A 21,295-nucleotide genomic window follows, 5' to 3' on the forward strand; every position below is an offset into this window, starting at 1 on the left:
CATGGTGTAGAACAACAAAAACTTATTCTCTCATAGTTCTGCAGGCCAGAAATCAGTTTCCTCGGGCTGAAATCAAGGTGTTGCAAGGCTCCGGAGGCCCTAAGGGAAAACCCGTTCTTTGCCTCTTCCAGCTTCTGGCAGCTGCCAGCATTCCGTGGCTTGTGGCCCCATCACTCCTCTCCCTCCTTCTGTGGTCACATTACCTCCTCCTTTTCTGTCTAATTTCTCTCTGCATGTGTCGTATTGAGGGCCCACTTGGATGATCTCCCCATCTCAAGATCCTTTACTTGATTTCATCTGTATAGTTCTTTTTTGTCATGTAAGGTAACATTCATGGTTTCAGTGATTAAAATGTGGGTATTTGTATGTGGATATTATTCAGCCGAATACAGTCCACCTGCACCAAATGTTCCCTCTTGCAAAATACATTTATCCCATCCCAACATCCCCCAAAGTCTAAATGCATTATAGCATCAACTTTTAAGTCCAAGGTTGCATCTGAATATCATCAGCTCAGAGTCCTTTTTCATCATTCAAATCATATGAATCAGGTATGGGTGGGATTCTGGGTATGATCCATCATGGGGCAAAATTCTTTCCATTTGTGGACCTGTGAAACTAGAAAACAAATTATTTGTTTTTCTTGCCTGTAGAATTCAGGGATTATAGCAGCCTTTTTTCATTTCATTTTGTCTCTGTCCCTTTCAGTCCAAGCTGGTGGTGTTTCTTCTGGTATGACATTCTCAAAAACTCTGTAGCTCTCCTATGTATACCTTAGAGGTTTACTAACGGGAGAGTCCTCCACAGATCTTTGCTGGATAATTCCATCTCTGTTCCTGGTTCTGATGAAATAATTGAGGGCATCCATGAGTCCCATGCTTAATTTCTTTAGCAGTAGTCCAAGATTGTCCAGCTACACCCTTGTTGTCTTTGGAGCCACTTTTTTTTTTTTTTTTTTTTTTTTAATTTATTTTTGGGACAGAGAGAGACAGAGCATGAACGGGGGAGGGGCAGAGAGAGAGGGAGACACAGAATCGGAAACAGGCTCCAGGCTCCGAGCCATCAGCCCAGAGCCTGACGCGGGGCTCGAACTCACGGACCGCGAGATCGTAACCTGGCTGATGTCGGACGCTTAACCGACTGCGCCACCCAGGCGCCCCTGGAGCCACTTTTTTAACAGTGAATCTCCTAATGTTAGCATCTTTTACAGTCTGGATAAGCTGAGAATTTCTCAAATCAAGTTTTGGTTCTTTTTGCCCAGCAGTTCCTAACTCAATTTATCTCTTGCCCCTCACATTTTATTTTAAGCAGCAAAGAAGAAAGGGGGTAGCACCTTCTAAAAATTTGCTTGGAAATTTTTAGTTAAATATTCAAGTGCATGGCTTGTAAGTTCTGCTGTGTGTGCAGCCATAGAACACTATTTAGCTAAGTTTTCTGCCACTGTATTACAAGGATCTCCTTTCCTTCAGTGTCAAAAAATATGTTCTTTATTTCCTTCTGAGACCTCACCGGCAGCTACTTTAACATCCATATTTATACCAAAGATGTGTTTATGATGATTGAGATGTTCCCTAAGACAATTTGGTTTTGCTAGCATGCTTTTTCACTTCCTTCTGAGCCCTCACCAGCAATGCCTTCAGTGCTGGTATTTCTACCAGCAGTTTCTGCAGGCAGTTTAGGCTTTTTCTGTCATGCATGGCAAATTTCAGCCTCTACCCATCATCCAATTCCAAAGTCACTTTCATATTTTTGGCATTTGTTACAGGAGATTAAACTCTTAATGCCAAAATGTGTGTTATTTCCTGAATCTTCAAGTAATAAATTACCATAAGCTTGGTGGCTTAGAACAACAGAGATTTATTCTCTCCCAGTTTTGGAGGCCAGAAGTCCAAAATTAGTTTTACTGACCTAAATTTATGGTGTTGTCATGGCCACGCTTGCCCCTGTGGCTCTGAGTGTCTACTTCCTGTCTCCTCCAGCTTCTGGTGGCTGCTGGCATTACTTGTATGTGGCTGTGTCACTCCGACCTCTAATTCTGTCATCACATTGCCTTTTCCTTTCTGTCTCATCCCTTTACGTATCCTCTTATACGGTTACATATGATTTCATCTAGGGCCCACATGACCAATCCAAAATTGTCGCCCAATCTCAAGATCCTTAACTTAATCACATTTGCAAAGTCCTTTTTTTGCCTTGTGAGAACTCATAGGTTCTGGGAGTTAGGACTTGGATATCTTTAGGAAATACCATAAATAGTTGAAAATCTTGTTTTTTAATACATTGAAGTTTCACCTGTTGTCATCATGACTTTGATAAGATTTTGTGTAAAAGTCCTATATTGATGCCCTAAGTTCTCTATTTGGATATTATGTGTTATTTCCTGCCACATTCAACGTAACACATCAATATACCCATGTTTCTGACCCTTGGCAGTCTCCTATTGAAGCGATTCAACATGTTTGTTAAAATTATTTTCTATGTAAAGAGCATTGAGTATTAAATTGAACATTTGATATATTAAAAAACTATTTTTCTTGTTTGATGAGACCAAAGACAATTACTTGTTACTTTTCCTTAGCTAAATGAATCTACCTTTGATACTCAAATCACCAAGAAGATGGGCTGTTACAAGATCCTAGATGTGATGTATTCTCGTCTTCCAAAAGATGATGTTCACTCAAAGGAGTCTAAAATTAATCAGGTTTTCCATGGCTCATGTGTTACAGAAGGAAGTGAACTTACAAAGACACTTATTAAGTAAGATTTTTAGTTAATTTGGGGTTGTATTTGATTCGTTAATATTTTTGATGCATGTATTTTATGCATGTATATAATGTGAATAAATGTTTACTTAAATATGAGTTTTTATGGTTTTCTTTCTTGTGCACAAACTACTTAGGTGTACTTTAATTTAGCAGGTTATGGGTAACGTGTTTTATCCTATACTCATCTTTTATAAGGAATAAAACTTCTTTTCTTTTATTGTTTTTTTCTACCATTTTCCTCCCTTAATAGGTTGATATATTTTTAGTGGCATGATTTACAGCACGAAGGGATTTATGTATTTTATTTTTCCTGACCTCCATTTGAAATTAAAGGAATATTGCATGTTTAAGCAGGTATTCTGTAAAATACAAAGCAGTCCAATACATTTTCTCTAAAAGTGGCCTTCTCATGAAGTTCCCTCTTAGTTAATACTGACACAGACATTGCCAGGCCTCATTTGCCTTTCCCAAGCAAGCTGTTCCATACTGTCCTCTTACCCTCACCCTTCTTTTACCTCCTTGGGGAATGATGTGCCCGGCATCCATTCATCTGCTCTAACAAGAGACTTGGGCGTCCTGTTTTATTTCCCTTCATCTTCATCTCTCCGGCCTGCATGTCTACCCTGTCAGTCATCACATCTGGCGGGGGTTATCTCCTCAGCACTCCCAAGACTGGTGCCCTTTTCTCATCCTCCTTCCTTCACCTAGCGTGTAGCGTCTGGTGTTCTTTGGGGAACCACTGCAGTGTAGTCTCCTTCTCCGTTATTCTCCCCGCTCCTGGGCTTGTCTCTATCAGTTTTGTCTGTGCTGCTGCTAGTCTGATAATACTTCTGCAGTGTAAACCTGATTGTTTCATCCTCCTACCTGAAACACTTCAAAAGAACCTCATCTTCAGTAACAGGGGCCAGCAAACTTTTCCTGTAAACGTCCCACTCGATAGTAACTATTTTCACGTTTGCAGGCTATATGGTCTCTTGCAACTACTGCAGTGTACTGGGAAAGCAGTCATAAACAATGTGGAAACGAAGGGACATGGCTGTGTTCTGACAACACTGTTTTCAAAAGTAGTTGGCCATCTGGGCATTGTTTGGAGATCGCATTGTGCAGAATGCACTCCAGGCTCCTTAGCATGGCAGGCGAGCTCTTCCGGGAACGCCCGCCTCTCCACCTTCGGCTCACTGCCAGGCACTGCCAGTTCCCACCTCATCTTCTGAACACGCAGTGTGGCTTATGCCTTGCTGGAAGTGACACTCTTCTCTCTGCTCATAATCTTCACATAACTTAGAAATCAAAATTTCTCTTAAAACTTCGTTGGCTCCTTCGCCTGGGTTACTGTCCATCTTCCTTGTTTCCATGTCTTAACTTACCGTGCTTGTTGCTGTTGCTGTGCATACCACGGTGTGGTGAAATCCCTAGGCACTGTCTTCCCTCGAGGTGTGCATGAATATAGTGACTTGCTTGACTTTTATTTTTGGTACCTGGTACTGTGCTGGGCACAAACCTGACACTCGGAAAAGGCTAAACTGAATTGAGATCCTGTTGTCGGGCATTGTTGGGCTCTAGCGATGATTTCCCTGTTAGGTGAATTGATTTTTCACCTGGATCTACTCTGCAGATTGTGCTATGATGCATTTACAGAGAACATGGCGGGTGAGAATCAGTTGCTAGAGAGGAGAAGACTGTACCATTGTGCTGCGTACAACTGTGCCATTTCTGTTATCTGCTGTGTCTTCACCGAATTAAAATTTTACCAAGGTTTTCTGTTGAGTGAAAAACCTGAAAAGGTAGGCTTCTGAAATTTTCACTGTTGCTGCCATTGTAGGATTGCAAGTTAGATTATATGAATTAAAATTGTATCATAATTTGCACCTTCTTATAATATTAAAGATGTAGTTCTTTGAGTTCTGTATGTATATATTTTAAAGCCAAAATGCTTCCCCATGAATTATAAGTAGCGTTAACTCTATAGTAGCATCAGCAATGACAATTTCCACTATTCAGATATTTTTATTACGACTTTTTGGATTTACAGAACTTGCTTATTTTTGAAAATCTGATTGACCTGAAACGCTGCTACACATTTCCTGTAGAAGTTGAGGTGAGTCAAATTTTTAATGGTGTTCCTAAGTTTAAAAAATTTACCAAGAGCTTATAGAAGAAAAAGCAATATGTTATGATGAACAAAAACTCCCAGTATCAAGTCTGCTTTGAACTATAAAATCTGGTAGTTTAATGTAGTTCAGCCTCTCAGGCACCTATAAAAACATGATCATAACTCGACTTTTTGCTCTTTTAGCTAGTAAAGGATAGAAAATGGCAATAAAAGGAGCTGGGAGGACATATGCCAGCAGTGTTTTGCTGAGTTAATTTATCTGTTCTGTGAAATTGAGATCCATCCAGATACAGAATTATAACGCTCTGGCCCTGCTTGGGTGATTTGGCAGGATAATGGGGGTGCTGTGAGCTGACTTCATGTGGATAAGTGGAAAACTTGCTGTGGCAAACGTGACAAGCTTGATTTTAGCCAAGCTGAGTTTGACACGCCAACCTCAGCGATTGGTAGGAGATTGTCACTGCAGCTTTTCACAGCCCATTGGAAATGGGAATTGGGTGGGCAGAGTGCCAGAGCTCTGGGTTGTCTGGGTCAGGAACTATCATTCATGTTCACCTGCCTAGCTGCTGACCTCGACCACATCTAAGTCGTTCATGAGTTCGTGTAAATGGTTGCTTCCTGCCTTGTGCCCTTTTGGAACAAGACTGGGAACTTTTCTCAAGGTGTAACACTGTTCAAAGAACTAAAAATCCAAAAAATAATAGCACTAGTGTATTAAGCATTCAGACACTTGGTATATGTCACTTCTAAACTTTGCAACAGCACTGTGAGGTGCTATGATATACCATAACCATGCAGTTGAGGAAACTGAGCTCGTAAGTAAAGTACAGACTGTTAGTAATTTGGGCCTGTGGCTGCCACATCTTAGCCCACCCTGGGTCCCCAAGCAGTTTGGCAAAAAAATTATTTTTGCAGGTGGCAAAGTTTTATTGTTTTTAAATGCTTATTTATTCATTTTGAGAGAGAGAGGGAGCACGAGCAGGGGCACAGAGAGAGAGTCCAAGCAGGCTCTGCACTGTCAGCACAGAGCCCGACTCGGGGCTTGATCTCAGGAACCGCAAGATAATGACCTCAGCTAAAATCGAGTTGGATGCTTAACCAGCTGAGCATCCAGGTGCCTCAAAAAATTAACTTTTAAACAAGACTTTTATCAAATTTAAAAGCATTAAAAATATCCACAAAGAATACAGGTGAGTGCCCTTAAGGAATGCTTTTCCCACAGATTCTCACAGAACCCCACTGAGGCAAATTGCTACTAAACTAGAAAATCGTGATCAGGATTTTACAAAGTTTTAAGTGGTGTATTTGTTTTGCCTGATAGGTTCCTATGGAAAGAAGGAAAAAGTACATTGAAATTAGGAAAGAAGCCAGGGAAGCAGGAAATGGGGATTCAGGTAGGTTGTTTTAAAAGATGAGAAAGATTCTAATAGTTGGTATTTGTTACGTAAATAAAAAATATTTTAAGTACACCGAAACATTGAAATAGAGTTTGAAAGGTTTTACGTGGCAAGTAGAATTTTACTTTGAAAGAAATTTAATCAGCTAAACTTTTACCTATGTAGAAAGATCTCAGAATGGCCAAAGAGGGCTGAGAAATGGTATGCTTTTTTCTTAAAAGTGCAAGATTGGTGATAGTTAGCTATGTTTTGTATATGATTATGTCTGTGTGTTGTGTAATACATTCAAGAATCGTGTTAAAATACAGATCTCATCCTGCCATTCCTCTGCCCCAAACCCTCTGTCAACTCCCACTTCCCTGAAGACAGAGCTGCCTAAGACCCCTGACCCACCTGCTGCCCCCCTGCTACTCTCCTGCTCACTCTGCTCCAGTAGCACTGCCCCCCTGCCTGTACCTATAGGCACCAGGCTCCTTTTGGCCCCAGGGCATTTGCACATGATGTTTCCTCAGCCTAGAATAATCTTGGTCCCAGGATTATCAGCGTTTTGTTTAATGCCAGCCTTTGAAGGAAGGTTGTCCTGGCTTCCTGTTATAAAATTATCTGTCTCTTGCTCCACATGCTCCTTGTTTCATTTTTTTGCTTAATTTTTCTTCATACCTTTTTTTTTCCTGACTTGAGGATAAATTTTGGACCAGTTTTTGTAAATTCTTTACATTTGTGAATTGGTTGTTTTCAGTAGTATCTTTTCCCACATTTATGTTAGACTTTTTATGCAGAATGTACCCCGTCAAAATTTAACTGCAAAGAATTCTGTTAACATCATATTCAAAAATTGTATGTGGTTTAACTTAATTTCTTTGTCCATGACAGTATAGAATAACCGCTCACTAATGACAAAAGCAGGAGGGGGTGTCTTTTCCCCATTTCCTTTTTGCTTTGTTAATCTGGGTTATTAGTGGAGAATCACAGGATTGATAAAAGCCTTAGTTAACACAGTCTTTTAATTTTATTAATATCATTTGAGCTTGGAGAAATACATTTTTTACTAATTTGAATAAATGTATTTTGTTCTTTATATCTTAGGTGGCCTCATTATATATCTTCCTTGTCGTATTTGGCAGACAGCAGCCTGAGTGAGGAAATGAGTCAATTTGATTTCTCAAACTGGAGTTTCAGAGCTATTCATACGGTTCCAAGACCCTAAATCTACCCTGGTCATTTTCGGAGACGGGTGATCACATGTCACATATTAAAAAATATTGTTGGCGTTTATAAAGGAATGGGGCTTCATACTTAGGGGAAACTGGTTCTGTGTCAGTAGTCCTCAGAGAATAGCGTGCGGAGAATTTTCCAAGATCTGAGTCCCAGCTTTCCATCCTCTAGACTCAGCAATTGGATTTTGTCAGTACAGGAAAGAAAGCTGTCTGCAAGGGCTGATTCACAGTAACCAGTCTCCATAAGATTACTGTTTTAAATCAGAACTGCCTTTAAGGGTTTCCAGTGAGAAAGACGACTACCATACTCAGAGGTCTTGCTGGTATGACTGTTGCATTCTCTCTCTACAGAAAACGAAGAAGCTGTTTGAATATTTGATGTTATCTAACTGAGATAACTGAATGCATCTGTATTCGCAAATAATAGCTTGACCTCATAAACAGACAGGAAACTTGTAGGTAGACAGACACCTGTGCACCTGCACAGACACACACATGTGTACATATGTGTAAAAGCATGAGTTCCACAGATACATCTGATTCCTGTCCAGGTTCATTCAAGTTTTTTCGCTTTCCAGTTTCTTTGATATGCACTAACTTCTTTCTCTCAACCCCTTTTCTTTCCTCCATACTGATGTCCTCCCGGAGTGGGTCCTGACCCACAGGCGGGCACCTCACTCTCTCCTTCTCCATCCCCAGACATTGCCAGGCAGCTCTTGCCCCCTCTGGTCTGCCCAGCGGCTTTTTGCCCGAGGAGGGTGGGAGCAGTGCAGCGTTTTTGAAGTTGAGTTGTCTGTACCTTACGTTGCCTCTTGGGTTGGCTTCTCTCTTTTTTAATGACGTTTTCAAAGAGGAGCCATTCATTAGTTCATTCACCTAGATTATGTCTTACATCTCTGCTGGGCAATAAAAGAGTGTGACTTTGTTCTGTTACGGCTAACACTGGCTAGTGAGACTCCTCTTTTGTGAACAGGCCAATTTACATTGAGGCATCTTGGGTCAATCCTCGTGCCTTCAGTTTGATCGCATGACGGAGTCCTAGTTCAGATGTATCTAGTCCTTGTGAGCAGCATCTTGATATACAATAATTTTACTGAAAAACCTGTGAGTAGATCTGAATGCAGTCAAATTGTAACTCCTTTGACACCTTACCAGTATATGGAAAAAGGGACATTAAGATTATTCTAATTGATTTTTGGGCTGATTGAATGTGGTTTTTTCTTGTCTCTTATAAACTTGATAGTGTGTAAAATTTAACTGTTTCAGTGCTCTTTAGCACTGTTCCTAGTAGAACATAACATCACTTCCTGTCATTTTCTAAACCCCAGTTTATAGAAATTATCCATTGTCTTTGGGAGGAAAGAGACCATACCCACAATGGTTATAAGAAGATCCTTTTCCAATACTGTACATCTTGGGAAGTGAGTTCTGAAATAGTTCCTGCTACCAGGCAGACAGAATTACAGAATTATGTAGGGCCATTTTATTCCTCTTTCTACTCAGTTTCTGTAAGCACTTTAACTGTCTAAAATTTCTTCTTGGGGATTTCGCAATCTTTCTTTTCTGAAAATTAATCTTCCTGGGAATATCCAGATAAATTGGTTCAGCTGTGTGTGTGTGTGTGTGTGGTGTGTGTGTGTGTGTGGTGTGTGTAAAATTTACTATGTATATAAAACCTCAATTCATTACATTTATAAAAATAATTATCTGCTGCTATAATTTCTAAGAGAATTTTAGGGTCAACAATGGTTTAAAAATTTTGTTCTTTTATTAAGTATCAAAGCAAATTAAGGACTTTATGAAGTTTTTCAGAGAAAACTCATTTTCAGTTTACTGAGAAAAGAAATGTTGGTAAAAGTTTATCTTAAAATTATGTGTCAGTAGCTCCACTTTCTCCATAACTGGCAACTAAGAATCATGGAGACTATTGTTCTCAAGATATTGAGCATTCTTGGGCTCCTAGACAGAAACATTTGGAAGATCTTTGTGTTTGTACAAAGCAACACATGTCTGCATGGATGCTATAACCTGAGTATGACCCCCAAGGAGATCTCTCCCCATGAAGAGATCAGAGGAGAATTATGTATCTATAACTTAAGGAAGATATGAGGTCCTGTAATTTTTTCTAAGTTGTTTAATAAGAAAACCTAATAAGTATATTTGATATTATTACCCAAGTATCGTTGTTACCTAAGTGTGTGTTTTGTGATATTGCCCCCAAAGTCAGAATATCACATGCACTGAAATTTTATTATTTTTAATTTTTTATTTATTTTAGAGAGAGAGAGAGCACAGGTGGGGGAGAGGGGCAGAGGGAGAGAGCGATAGAATCCCAAGCAGGTTCTACACTCAGTGTGGAGCCTGACAGAGGGCTTGATCCCATGACCCTGGGATCATGACCTGAGCTGAAATCAAGAGTTGGATGCTCAACCAACTGCCCACCGACCCAGAGGCCCCTGTATACTAATCTAACAGTGTACTCTGGCATCATCAGATTCTAACCTTTTCTAGGATTATAAAGATCCTGTGATCCAAGATTGCTGTCCTGGAGTTAGAAATGGATGAGCTTAATCAGCACGAATGTATGGCAACCATGACAGCCCTGATTAAGCACATGCAAAGAAAATCAGATCCTACCTAAAGAGAAGAGGTTTGTTTCTGCTAATCTGATGGTGTCCTCATTTAATACTGTTTATTGCTAGTCACGTAAGAATGAACACTTAATGTCAAATACCAAATTCTGTATCTAATAAACTGATTTTTGTTGCTTGTGTCTAAATTTTTTAAACAATTTTAATGTTATTTTATTTTTATTTTGAGAGAGACCAGGGGAGGGGCAGAGAGAGAGAGGGAGAGAGAGAATCCTAAGCAGCTCCATGCTGTCAGCACAGAGCCAGACATGGGGCTTGATCTAACGAACCCTGAGATCATGACCTGAGCTGAAGTCAAGAGTCAGATGCTTGACTGACTGAGCCGCCCAGGAGCCTCTTGTTACTCGTCTCTTATTTTGTCATCTCATGACAATATCATGATATCTCATGATATCTAAGTGTGAAGTTATTTTATTCCACTTTTTAAGGTAACTTTGAATGGATTATTCAGGGTCAGTGCAAGCAGTCTGCCCCCCTTGTGAAATTTCTCATGACAAACTAGGAAATCCATCAGTATCATTAAATTCCGTCTCTTCTTAGCCAAGCTTGTTATTAATACAGAAGAGGTAAGTATTTATTATTCTTTAAAAATTCTTTGCAGTTTTATGTATGTACTTAAAACTCCTAATAAGAAATGATGTAAAGGAACAGAGCATGACATTTTTGTTCTCTGAACAAATTTGGTTCAACATCAATCCTTTAATCATTTTTTCAACTTGAAAATAAATTTTATTGTGTTAGAAATGATCTTTTTAGAAGCACATGTGTGGCACTTTCTAATGGGTTCCAGCCTAATTAGTTTATAGGAGCAAAAATGGTGAAAATATTCCTATTAATGATATTTTGAAAAAGACCTGACTTTTAGATAATTGCTGAATTTATCGGTTGGTTTATGTATAGCACTACATCAGGGGAGACCTCTTCCACTGGTGGCAGTTAGGGAAGAGAGCCCTTGAGTGACGTTGAAAAGTGCAGTGGGAATTTATATTCTGTGTATAAAGAACACTGTGGACAGAGACGGCATCTGACAGAGCCAGGCATGTCTCCACTGACAGCACAGACATGGGCACATGGTCCAGAGAAGTGTGGCCACAGGCTTGGGCGGGTGAGCTAGGCCAGGTCATCAGATTCATGCAGAGGGTGGCAGCTCATTTGTTGAGCAGTGGGAGCCACTGATTGGTGCCAGGTGGAAAGACATGATCCACGTTGCTCCATACAAGTCCTTTGAGGCAGCACTGCAAATTGAGGGGCGCAGCAGGGCCCGTGTTCCCCAGGGTCACACCTGATTTCTAGCCCCAGGGCTGCTGTAACAGTGGAACCACAGACGGGTGGCTTTAAACAACAGAAACTGATTGCCTCGTGGTTCTGAAAGCCAGAAGGCCTGAGATCAAGGTGTTGGTGGGGATGGTTCCTTTGAGGCTGGGATTGAGAATCTGTCCAGGCCCTCTCTTCCAGTTTATGGTGGCCTCAGCATTTTTTTTTTTTTTTTTTCAGCACATAGATGCGTTTTTCTTGAGTCTTCACATTGGCTTTCCTCTTTGCATCTGTCTCAGTATGTACAAATTTTCCCTTTTAATAGGACATTGTCATTGGATTAGAGCCCATCCTATGACCTCTCATAACTTGATAATCTTCAGAGACCCTATTTCTAAATCAGGTCACATTTATAGATGTTGAGATTAGTACTTCAGTATCCTTTTGGAAGACACAGAACAACCCATAACGCTTGGGGTCACATGTGATTTCTAGCTCATGTTCCTGAGTGCTGACTTGATGGCTACCAGAAAGGGAGCTGGTGTCTTATTTCTGGGTCATTTCTTGGTAGCCTGGGAGTGGGTAAGCAGGTTGACAAGGAAGCATGCTGAACTTGTTCACACATGTGGATGTGAGTTGCCTCTGAGACATCACTGAGAGATTTCCTGGGGTGTTGTGCGTGTCGGGGGCTCAGGAGTGACTAGGGGAATGGTTTGCAAAAGATGTTCCAGAGGCTCCGTGTGTCTTACAGAAGAAAGATTAGAACTTGCGTTTACATTATTATTAAAATTTCAACATTTAGTTCATAGCAGCACTGTCAACAATAGCCCAAATTATGGAAGAGCCTAAATGTCCATCAACTGATGAATGGATAAAGAAATGTGGTTTATATACAGAATGGAGTACTACGTGGCAATGAGAAAGAATGAAATATGGCCCTTTGTAGCAACATGGATGGGACTGGAGAGTGTTATGCTAGTGAAATAAGCCATACAGAGAAAGCAGATACCATATGTTTTCACTCTTATGTGGATTCTGAGAAACTTAACAGAAGACCATGGGGGAGGGGAAGGAAAAAAAAAAGAGGTTAGAGGGGAGAGAGCCAAAGCATAGAGAGACTCTTAAAAACTGAGAACAAACTGAGGGCTGATGGGGGGTGGGAGGGATGGGTGGGTGGGTGATGGGTATTGAGGAGGGCACTTTTGGGATGAGTACTGGGTGTTGTATGGAAACCAATTTGACAATAAATTTCATATATTAAAAAAATAAAAATAAAAAATAAAAAAATTAAAGAAGAAAAAAATAAAACTATACAACAACAACAAAAAAATAACCGAAGTTTTTGTTTGTAATTTATAAATAAATCAATACATACATGGAGAGTGTTCGAACTTTTTTTTACTTATGGGTGTATAAACAAAGATTTGAGACCACACAGATTTAAGCTGTGAGAGTAGTCCCTGAGGAAACATATTTAGTAAAAACAAAGTGGCGAAAGTTAGAAGATAGGTAGCTTGAATTATATCTTAATCTGTTTGCATCAAAATAGCATTATCGTGTAGTTTCTAAAATAAACTAAATTGAATTTAGAATATGGGTACATTTTCTTTAGATTTCAGAGGTCTTGAGAAAATGAAGTCAATAACACAATGACTTCTATAATATAAGAAATGAAAGAACATCAGCCACATGCATCTACCTAATTTTATATTCTCGTTTTTTCATATACTCTATGCATTTGCATAAAATAACAGTTCTCTAGAGCTGCATATTATTCAGATAGGATAAGATTGATAAAGAGTACTTTCATTTTGATTTTTAAGAAGCATAGTTATATCAGTTTTCAACAAAGAAAAGATCAGAAGTCCATTTCCCTTGAATTGTGGTTTCAAGGACCATGAGGAGAGAATTCAACAGAGAATCTGATCTGATGAAGCGGGGTAATTGTTGGAATTTAACATCTGTTTTGGATTTAGGTCAAATCATAATATTAAATTTTAGCTGATGGAGGATATGTTCCTAATTAATAATTTGGTTATTCAAAATATTGTTTTGCTGTTTGACTTTTAAATTCTCTTCCAGGTCTTTCGCCCTTATGCGAAGTATTGGCTCAGCCCCTTGCTGCAGCTGGTGGTTTCTGAAAACAATGGAGGAGAAGGAATTCACTACATGGTGGTCGAGATAGTGGTGACTCTTCTTTCGTGGACAGGAATAGCTACTCCTGTGGTAAGAATGGACACGTCTTTTATGGAGGCTATGTCAGTCTCTTGCCTGATATCAGAAACAAATTGATGACAGATAATCCAAGCTCCTCTTAATGACTTAAGAGTCACCATTTTTAACATTAATCGTCATATTGCTGTGGTGCTGTTATACTAAATGGCTTCATACTGCTTCAGGTCTGTTTCTTAGATTTCTGATTTCTTAGATTTCTTTCGATAATGCCTCTGACTTTGCTTTTATTTTTAAGCTATCAGGTATTTATTTTGGTTTGTTGCTTTTATTTGCTAGGACCTTGGAAACTAGACTAATGATTTCTTAAAATAAGTGTGAAATAAATGTCAGTACACCCTGAATATTAGGTCTTGAAAACTTCTGTTGTAACTAAAGTCCGTGGATGTTTGGGTATTGTTTTGCCAGCTTACTTATTTCCCTAGTATTGACATGGGCCCATTAATGGTTGAAATTGCCAAAAAGTACCACCAGGTGAATGATACCGTGTCACCCTGAGGCGTCTCGTGCTATCCACCAGTACAGATTTGTGTGCTCTGGAGCTTGCCATTCACATAAAAACATTAGCACTAATAGGTATAAGAGTTTCATGTAGTAATATTCTGAGAACATTCCTTACTAACATAATATATGGACATAGAGCTTTTACATGTGTTTTATATCTGGATGTGCCTGTCTTATTTTCACAGTAAACCAAATTAGCATTTCTAGCTTTAAGGTGATAAATGTTTCATGTTATTAAGCAGAGTAAAATATTTCGTATTTAGTTAACTTAGGAACCATTGGGAAAGATTGAGTTAAATGTCCGGTGCATGGCTGAGTTTGAGAGATGCCGAACTGCTAGTGTCCGAATAGCTGCATAAAGCAATGAGTCAAAGTAAGAATCAAGGGAAGCCTTTGTCACTTGCGGTAGAGGCTAAAGCAGAGGAAGTGACTCCCTTGTCCGGTTCCCCCATGGAACAATTGCAACTTAGTCTGGTCGAGGGTCAGGTGTTTAGCCAGATCTGGGGTGTCATCTCACTGTTGAGGTGACCCCTGAATTAAAGGCTCCAGCAGTTTTATGGGACCATAAAAGGAGTCAGAAGAAAAGTGTTTCACAGTCGCCCTTTCCTCTTATAAGGAGCTGTCTCAGCAGAAGACGCCTGGAGAAGATGAAGAGAAATGAAGGTGCCAGGGGTTACGAGTGCAAATATGTGACAAGCATGACCAGTCTGGGGGGTGGAGGGTGGGGTGGCTAAGGTGACTGTATCTACCCTTGGAGACTGCAGAGCCCTGGCTGTGTTCCAGCCTGGTGCCAGAGGGCAGCTTGCCCATAAGGACTGCCAGCAAAGCCTTTGTCATTGCCTGTGGTTGTCCTTGAAAAATCACACATAGGTTTACACCGGAAGCTTCAGTATACTGGCAGGTTTCTTTATAAATGGACTGTTGGATAAAAAAATGCTTTTCCAGAGTGGATGCTACATATTAATACAGAATTTCTATACCTTTTTAGGGGGTCCCTAAAGATGAAGTGTTAGCAATCGATTGCTTCATTTCCTAATGAAACATGTTTTTCATCAAAAAAGAGCTGTGTTTAGACATAACCTTGAAATTATAAAAACCCTTGTTGAATGCTGGAAGGATTGTTTATCTATCCCTTACAGGTACAAATTTACTACATTTGCAGTATTGCTTAGACATTTTTAAAATGTAGCATGTTTGTAAATGGTGATTACAGTGAAGTTACTTGAAATGATAGAAGGAATATAAATTTGAAATTGAATCATTTGTAAGGTACAATATTGCTGGCTAGTACAATACTAGCCTCCAAAGGTTTGATGAAGCACCTCTGTGCGGTCATTGCCTCCAGGTGGCCTGCTCCGCTCCCAGCTCACGTTCTGGCCCAGCAGACACTGGGCATATGGGGTACACTCTGTCCCTTCATCGTCCCAGCGCAGGGGTAAACTGTCGGACTGCGCAGGCTGAGGCAAGCTATAACTTTCCAAAGGTTTCAGAATCAACTAACAGAGGATTGGGGCAAGTAGATCATAAGAAAATACAGACTTGCTAGAATAACTTGAATGTATACAAACAGGGTATTAGCAAGAAGGGTGTTAGTCGTGGGGAAAGATAAGGTATTTCTCACCCGCAAATTATCTTCTTGCTGTGCTTATTTTATCATATGATAATCTGTACTTGTCCTTTATGCTTATGTTTCAGGTTAATATTTGAAAAGTTTTCCAGTAAAGATCCTAATTCCAAAGACATTCAGTAGGAATTCATTATTAGGCATTATAATGGCCAATAACTTGCCCCCCTATGACCCAAAATGTGGCATAGAGAGCATAAAGTGAGTATCAGGGAGTTTTGCTTTGCTTCTTTTTTAGATTAAAGTATATGTGAAGTGGATTGATGGACTGGAGTATGGTCTAATTTTTTTCATAAGTTTAGTCATTTTGAGAGAGTGCATGTGCGAGTATGAGAGGAGCAAAGAGATAAGGAAAGAGAGAGAATCCCAAACAGGCTCCAGGCTCCTACACTGTCAGCGCAGAGCCTGATGTGGGACTAAATCCCGTGAACCATGAGCCCGATGTGGGGCTCAAACCCACAAACCGTGAGATTGTGACCTGAGCTGGAACCAAGAGTCCGACGTTTAACCAACTGAGCCACCAGGTGCACCTAGTTTTTATAAATTTAAAGACCTAGACCCATGTTAAAAATATTTCTACCAGAATTAGTAAGTTGGGCTTAGAGTCTTTTGGGAGAAGAAATGTTAATGGAATGAATGAGGGAAGTTAAGTTTTTCAAAGTTAGTATTTTTTTTTCAATTGTGTTTCACACCAAATAGGTGTTAGGGTATTTCTTTCTTATTTTCCACAACTGCATTTTCAGCATTTGCCCCCAAACCAGCATGAGCTCTGTGGGACCATTCATGACAGGATCATGGATGGATGCCTGGGCCCTGGTGCTGCCCTGTCGCTGTGCTTTTTGCCTCAGCTGCAGCCCCTGCTCCCTCCGTCGGGGCCTTTTGTGGGTGGGGTGAACGCAGCCCGGCGTCTGGAGGGAGGGCGCTAGTGAGCTAATCCTCTACCATCACTGACCGGTACTTCATTGGTCCTACTGTGTTAGGAGTTCTGAAAAGTCAGCATTCACATTATGGTGACTGTAGATTTCAGCATGGTCCCTTCCGAGCTTTTCCCGTTTCTTTGGAAGTGTCTCACTCCGTCTGGTCGGTCCTCCTGTGTTAGCCTCCTGGCACCAGTTCCTCCATTTGCCTGCTATCATAGACAAACAGGTGGCTCCATGAAGAGTCCATGGGAAATAGTTTGCTTTTAGATGAGTTACTGTTTTTGAGCTTTGATTCCCCCAGTGACAAGCGTATAGAGCTTCTCTGGAACTGGAGGCTAACATTCTGTGGCCTACAGAGCCTGGAAGCGTGGACTGGTGCTCACCTCTCCTTCTCATTTATTGTCCTCCTCTTGTCACAGCAGTCAGTCAGGAGGTGTCAGGAGTCATGAGGCTTTCAAGGGGTGTCAGTAAGTCATGATCTTGGTTAGTAGCTTTTTTTCACTGCAGTGTTTTTTATAGTATCCAGCATCGTGTTTTGCTTGACTACAGCAGGTCCTGTGTGATTGAACTGTGGACTTTCATGTGCCTTCCTGGTCATGATGTCAGAGCCTTAAGTACATCTGATACATGTTTTCACACAAATAATTTGGATCATGTTCTATGTTTAGTATTTTCTCAATTTAGCTCTTAATATGGCACGAGGAGCAAAGTTGTTATATCTTTATGTCAACAGAATGTATATTGATGCATATTTTCTGTATTTGTTACAGATACTTTTCAAGCTTTGGTCCACTACATGTCTTTTGTAAAATATAAAGAGGGTTATGCAGCAGCCGCAGAAGTTTCTAGGACTTATTCTTCAATATGTTACCAAGAAAGAAAATGTAAGTGTGTTATACAATTTTAAATAAATAGTGCTTTTTCAGTTTTGATTTTTCTAACACTTGTTATGTTATATCCTCTATACCGTAACAAACCAGAGTGGGCATTCTGCATTTATTAATACTTGGCTTTTTCCTAGCGTATATAGTGCTCAATTTTTTAAAGAGGACATAGGATTTTAAAACACTTGGAAACTTGGTAAACATTTAAAGATGGGTAACTTGCTTATATTGTGAAAGCCAGGAAGGATTATTTAACCAGCTTTCATTCCTCTGAAAGTAGTGTCAGGGTTTCTTTGGAGCAAATTATTCTGGTGGATACTTGCTATGGGTTAGGGCTATGTTACTATAAAATACTCCATTTCCAATCTGGGACGTAATATAGTTATCAGACAGGACAGGGCACTTGTGGGAGCCTTTCTCAGTCTTGGACGCCTGCCCACTTTCCAGGATTGTTAGAAGAACCCAACTGAATCTGTCAGTGCAGTGTACGTTCAGAGTACTACAGGTCTCCATAGAATATAATTATTACAGATGTATGTAAATTACATGTCTAACTTACTTGAAAGTAGGGTAGTGGAGTGATGCTTCCTGCTACACTGCTGTTCTCCTGTGGTTGGTTAGTGAGGGGCTGTGTGTTTTGGAGCCTCCAAAACCGCTGTCACTCATTGTGATGATCCCTTCTTGCCAGGTCTCGTTGCAGTGACACAGTTGATCATTCCTCCTGATTCCCTTTGTCACTGCTTCTAGGACACTCTCTTGGCTCTCTTCCTATTTTCCTGGCTGTTTCCCTTCCTTAGCTTCATGTTTCCCGGCTACCTCTCCAGCTCTGATGTTGGTCCTCTTCTTCCTTGCTCCCCTGCCAACCATCTAGCCTCCTGGCTTTGAAAACTGCCTATGTGTTCATGATTCCCAACTTCCTATCTCCAGTCCACATCCTCTCCTGAAAGAAAAGGTGGAGAGTGGAGAGTGGGCTACTTCACTGTCTGAGTGGATGAGGAGTAAAGGATTAGGGAAGTTGGGGAGGTCCCGAGGGCACCCAGAGTACCCCAACACAGTGTATTGGGCCCCTGCCCATTTTATCAATTAGGTATCTATTTGGTTTAAATTTTTTTCTAATGCGTATTTATTTATTTTGAGAAAGATGGAGGCAGAATGTTCATGGGGTTTAGGGGCAGAGAGAGAGGGAGAAACAGAATCTGAAGCCCGCTCCAGGCTCCGAGCTCTCAGCACAGAGTCTGACCGCGTGGCTCGATCTCACGAACTGTGGAGATTACCACCTGAGCTGAAGTCGGACGCTCAACCAGCCGAGCCACCAGGCACCTCAGGTATCTATTTGGTTTAAAAGAAATTAAATGAAGGGAAATAGACCCACTTGGGAGGTTAGTCTTCGCTTATAATTTATTTTAGGAATTACCACTATTTTTTGTAAAATAATTTTTTTTTTTGAGAGAGAGTGTGCGCAAGTGGGGAGGGGCAGAGAGAGAGAATCTTAAGCAGCGCTACACTGTCAGTGCAGAGCCTGACATGCAGGGTTCAATCACAGCGACCCTGAGATGCATGACCTGAGCCAAAATCAAGAGTTGTACACTTAACTGACTGAGCCACCCAGGCACGCTTAAAAATTTAAATTCCGAATTACCTTATTTTTACATGATTCTAATATCCTTAGATGTTGGGTTTCAATTACATAGTACGCTAAGTTTTCAGCACAGATGGAACAAATTACAGTAGATCCCAAGTTAATGTCTCTTTCACTTAATTTCAAGTTAGTGGTAATGATAAACACTTTGGTTTTACATTGTTCTTTTCTGAATATAAATGGTATTGATTTAGTAGTAGAAAATTAGAAGAACAGAGTAAATATAAAGAAGTTGGTGAGAATCAGTCCTATTCCAACCACTGAATTGCTCTTGGCACCTGAGAGGTAGTCTCCAGTTGTCAGTATATATGTGCATGCGTTTGTCTTCTGTTGGTTACCTGTATTATAATGTTGGTTATGTATGTTGGTCAGTTACATATGTTGGTTATCTTATTGGCTGGTTCTGGGCTCTGGGGGTGTAGCCAGAGCAGTCCTGGCCACCCCCCCCTTCTCAGGAAGCTAACATTTGATGAAGGAGAAGCAGACAATACATAGACAAATCTGTCATCATTGATAGTAGTACATGATGAAGAGAAAACAGGATATAGGGAGGTAGACAATGGTGAAGGTGGCTTTTTAGATAAAGTTGCCTGAAAATTCTGGTTTGTGTGAATATTTGACCAGGTATGTGAACACTGGCATCATAAAATGTATTTACACAGCGTTTGATCACTGATTTTAGTTCAGCTTCTCAAATGACTTTTTAGCAGTATTTGGGTGTGAAAGGAAGCACCAGTCTTTATCAGCCTGCCATCTGACAAGAGCTAGATGCCACCAGTGGTGACAGCACAGAGCAGTCATGGCTGTGGCCTGGCCTGCCTGAACTCACAGCCCCAGAGCCTCTTGTGTCCAGTGGTTAATGTGCACACTCCTGGCACTGTACCTTGTGAACACCTTTACCTTGTAGGTGATGGCATTGGACATCTTCCATGGGTTCATTAACTGTTTAAGACAAACCTGTTTTCAGTAACTAACGTAAGTTTCGCATTTGTGTATTGACAAGAAACTTAATTTTTCAGATACTGGAAGATTTGGTGTATGAACTGATTGTAAAACAGTTTGAAGCAGCATCAAAATACGATGGAGGACAAATTTATTGTGTGCTTGAACAAAGCTGTGAAGAACTTTCCTCCTCTTGCCGATAGGTAGGATATCAGTCATGGCGGACGTCCTGTTGTGGAGAGGGTCTGCGACGGCCCTCTCCCTCATTGGCCATGTCCACTGGTTAGGTTCATGAACACTGTGTTCTTCCTGCTGCCCAATTTCATGGGGTGATGAAGACTCTCTGTCTGGAGGTGGTGCTGGTGTCGTGCAGAGGAAATAACAGATCTCTACTTACAGTTAAAGAGCAGGATTTCATTCAAGTTATGAGATAGGTGAGTGCAAAGCCAGACCTGTGTTCTCAGATGCAGCTGGCACATAAAATTTTGAATTTGTTCAACTGTCTCCTTCAACTCAGAACTTGTAGGTTTCATAAAATATGTATTCGTTATATACGACTATGTGTATGTGTACATCTCAAGATAGATAAACTTAAAATATATACTTGTTAAATTTAATCAGAATTAAAGTGGTGGGGCCTGCCCCTCCTGCCTTCTTTAAACCTGGCACCTTGGGGAAGCCACATCTCAAGTGTACCTAAGGCTCTTCTCAGATTTAAATGCATGATTTTGAGTTCTGTACCATTTTTTTCCAGCTAGGAGGCATCCATTATTTGTTAAAATTGTTCATTTATTTTCAAAATCACATTATACTAGTTTTTAATATTTTTTTTAAGCCTATTCATCCGTTTTGAGAGAGGGAGTAGGGGGAGAGGCAGAGAGAGGGAGAGAGAAAATCCCAAGCAGGTTCCATACTGTCAGCACAGAGCCTGATGTGGGGCTCCATGCAGGGCTCGAACCCATGAACTGTGAGATCAGGACCTGAGCCAAAATCAAGAGTTGGACACCCAACCGACTGAGCCACCCAGGTGCCCCCCATATTATACTATTAAATAGGTATGAAAAGAGATGCTGTTGCTCACAATATTTTTATTTCTCTGTACTGTTTTCCATGCCTTGTCTGTGGACGTATTTTTTACATGGGGATAATTATT

General features: G+C 40.5%; 1 protein-coding gene across 1 annotated transcript in view; it reads left to right on the forward strand.

Moving 5' to 3' along the window:
* Positions 1-21,295, forward strand: part of PRKDC (protein kinase, DNA-activated, catalytic subunit) — a 202,260-nt gene that overhangs the window by 93,688 nt on the left and 87,277 nt on the right. The window contains 22 exon segments of the mRNA XM_030303933.2: positions 2,579-2,757; positions 4,381-4,549; positions 4,798-4,863; positions 6,200-6,276; positions 7,362-7,509; positions 10,004-10,030; positions 10,032-10,164; positions 10,595-10,666; positions 10,669-10,709; positions 13,480-13,623; positions 15,122-15,143; positions 15,146-15,272; positions 15,829-15,874; positions 15,876-15,972; positions 17,448-17,521; positions 17,523-17,561; positions 20,220-20,258; positions 20,260-20,345; positions 20,430-20,458; positions 20,461-20,504; positions 20,506-20,548; positions 20,551-20,575. Coding sequence (XP_030159793.1) covers positions 2,579-2,757; positions 4,381-4,549; positions 4,798-4,863; positions 6,200-6,276; positions 7,362-7,509; positions 10,004-10,030; positions 10,032-10,164; positions 10,595-10,666; positions 10,669-10,709; positions 13,480-13,623; positions 15,122-15,143; positions 15,146-15,272; positions 15,829-15,874; positions 15,876-15,972; positions 17,448-17,521; positions 17,523-17,561; positions 20,220-20,258; positions 20,260-20,345; positions 20,430-20,458; positions 20,461-20,504; positions 20,506-20,548; positions 20,551-20,575 — 1,727 coding nt within the window.

The sequence above is a fragment of the Lynx canadensis genome, chromosome F2, assembly GCF_007474595.2.
Source record: "Lynx canadensis isolate LIC74 chromosome F2, mLynCan4.pri.v2, whole genome shotgun sequence".
Taxonomy (NCBI): Eukaryota; Metazoa; Chordata; class Mammalia; order Carnivora; family Felidae; genus Lynx; species Lynx canadensis.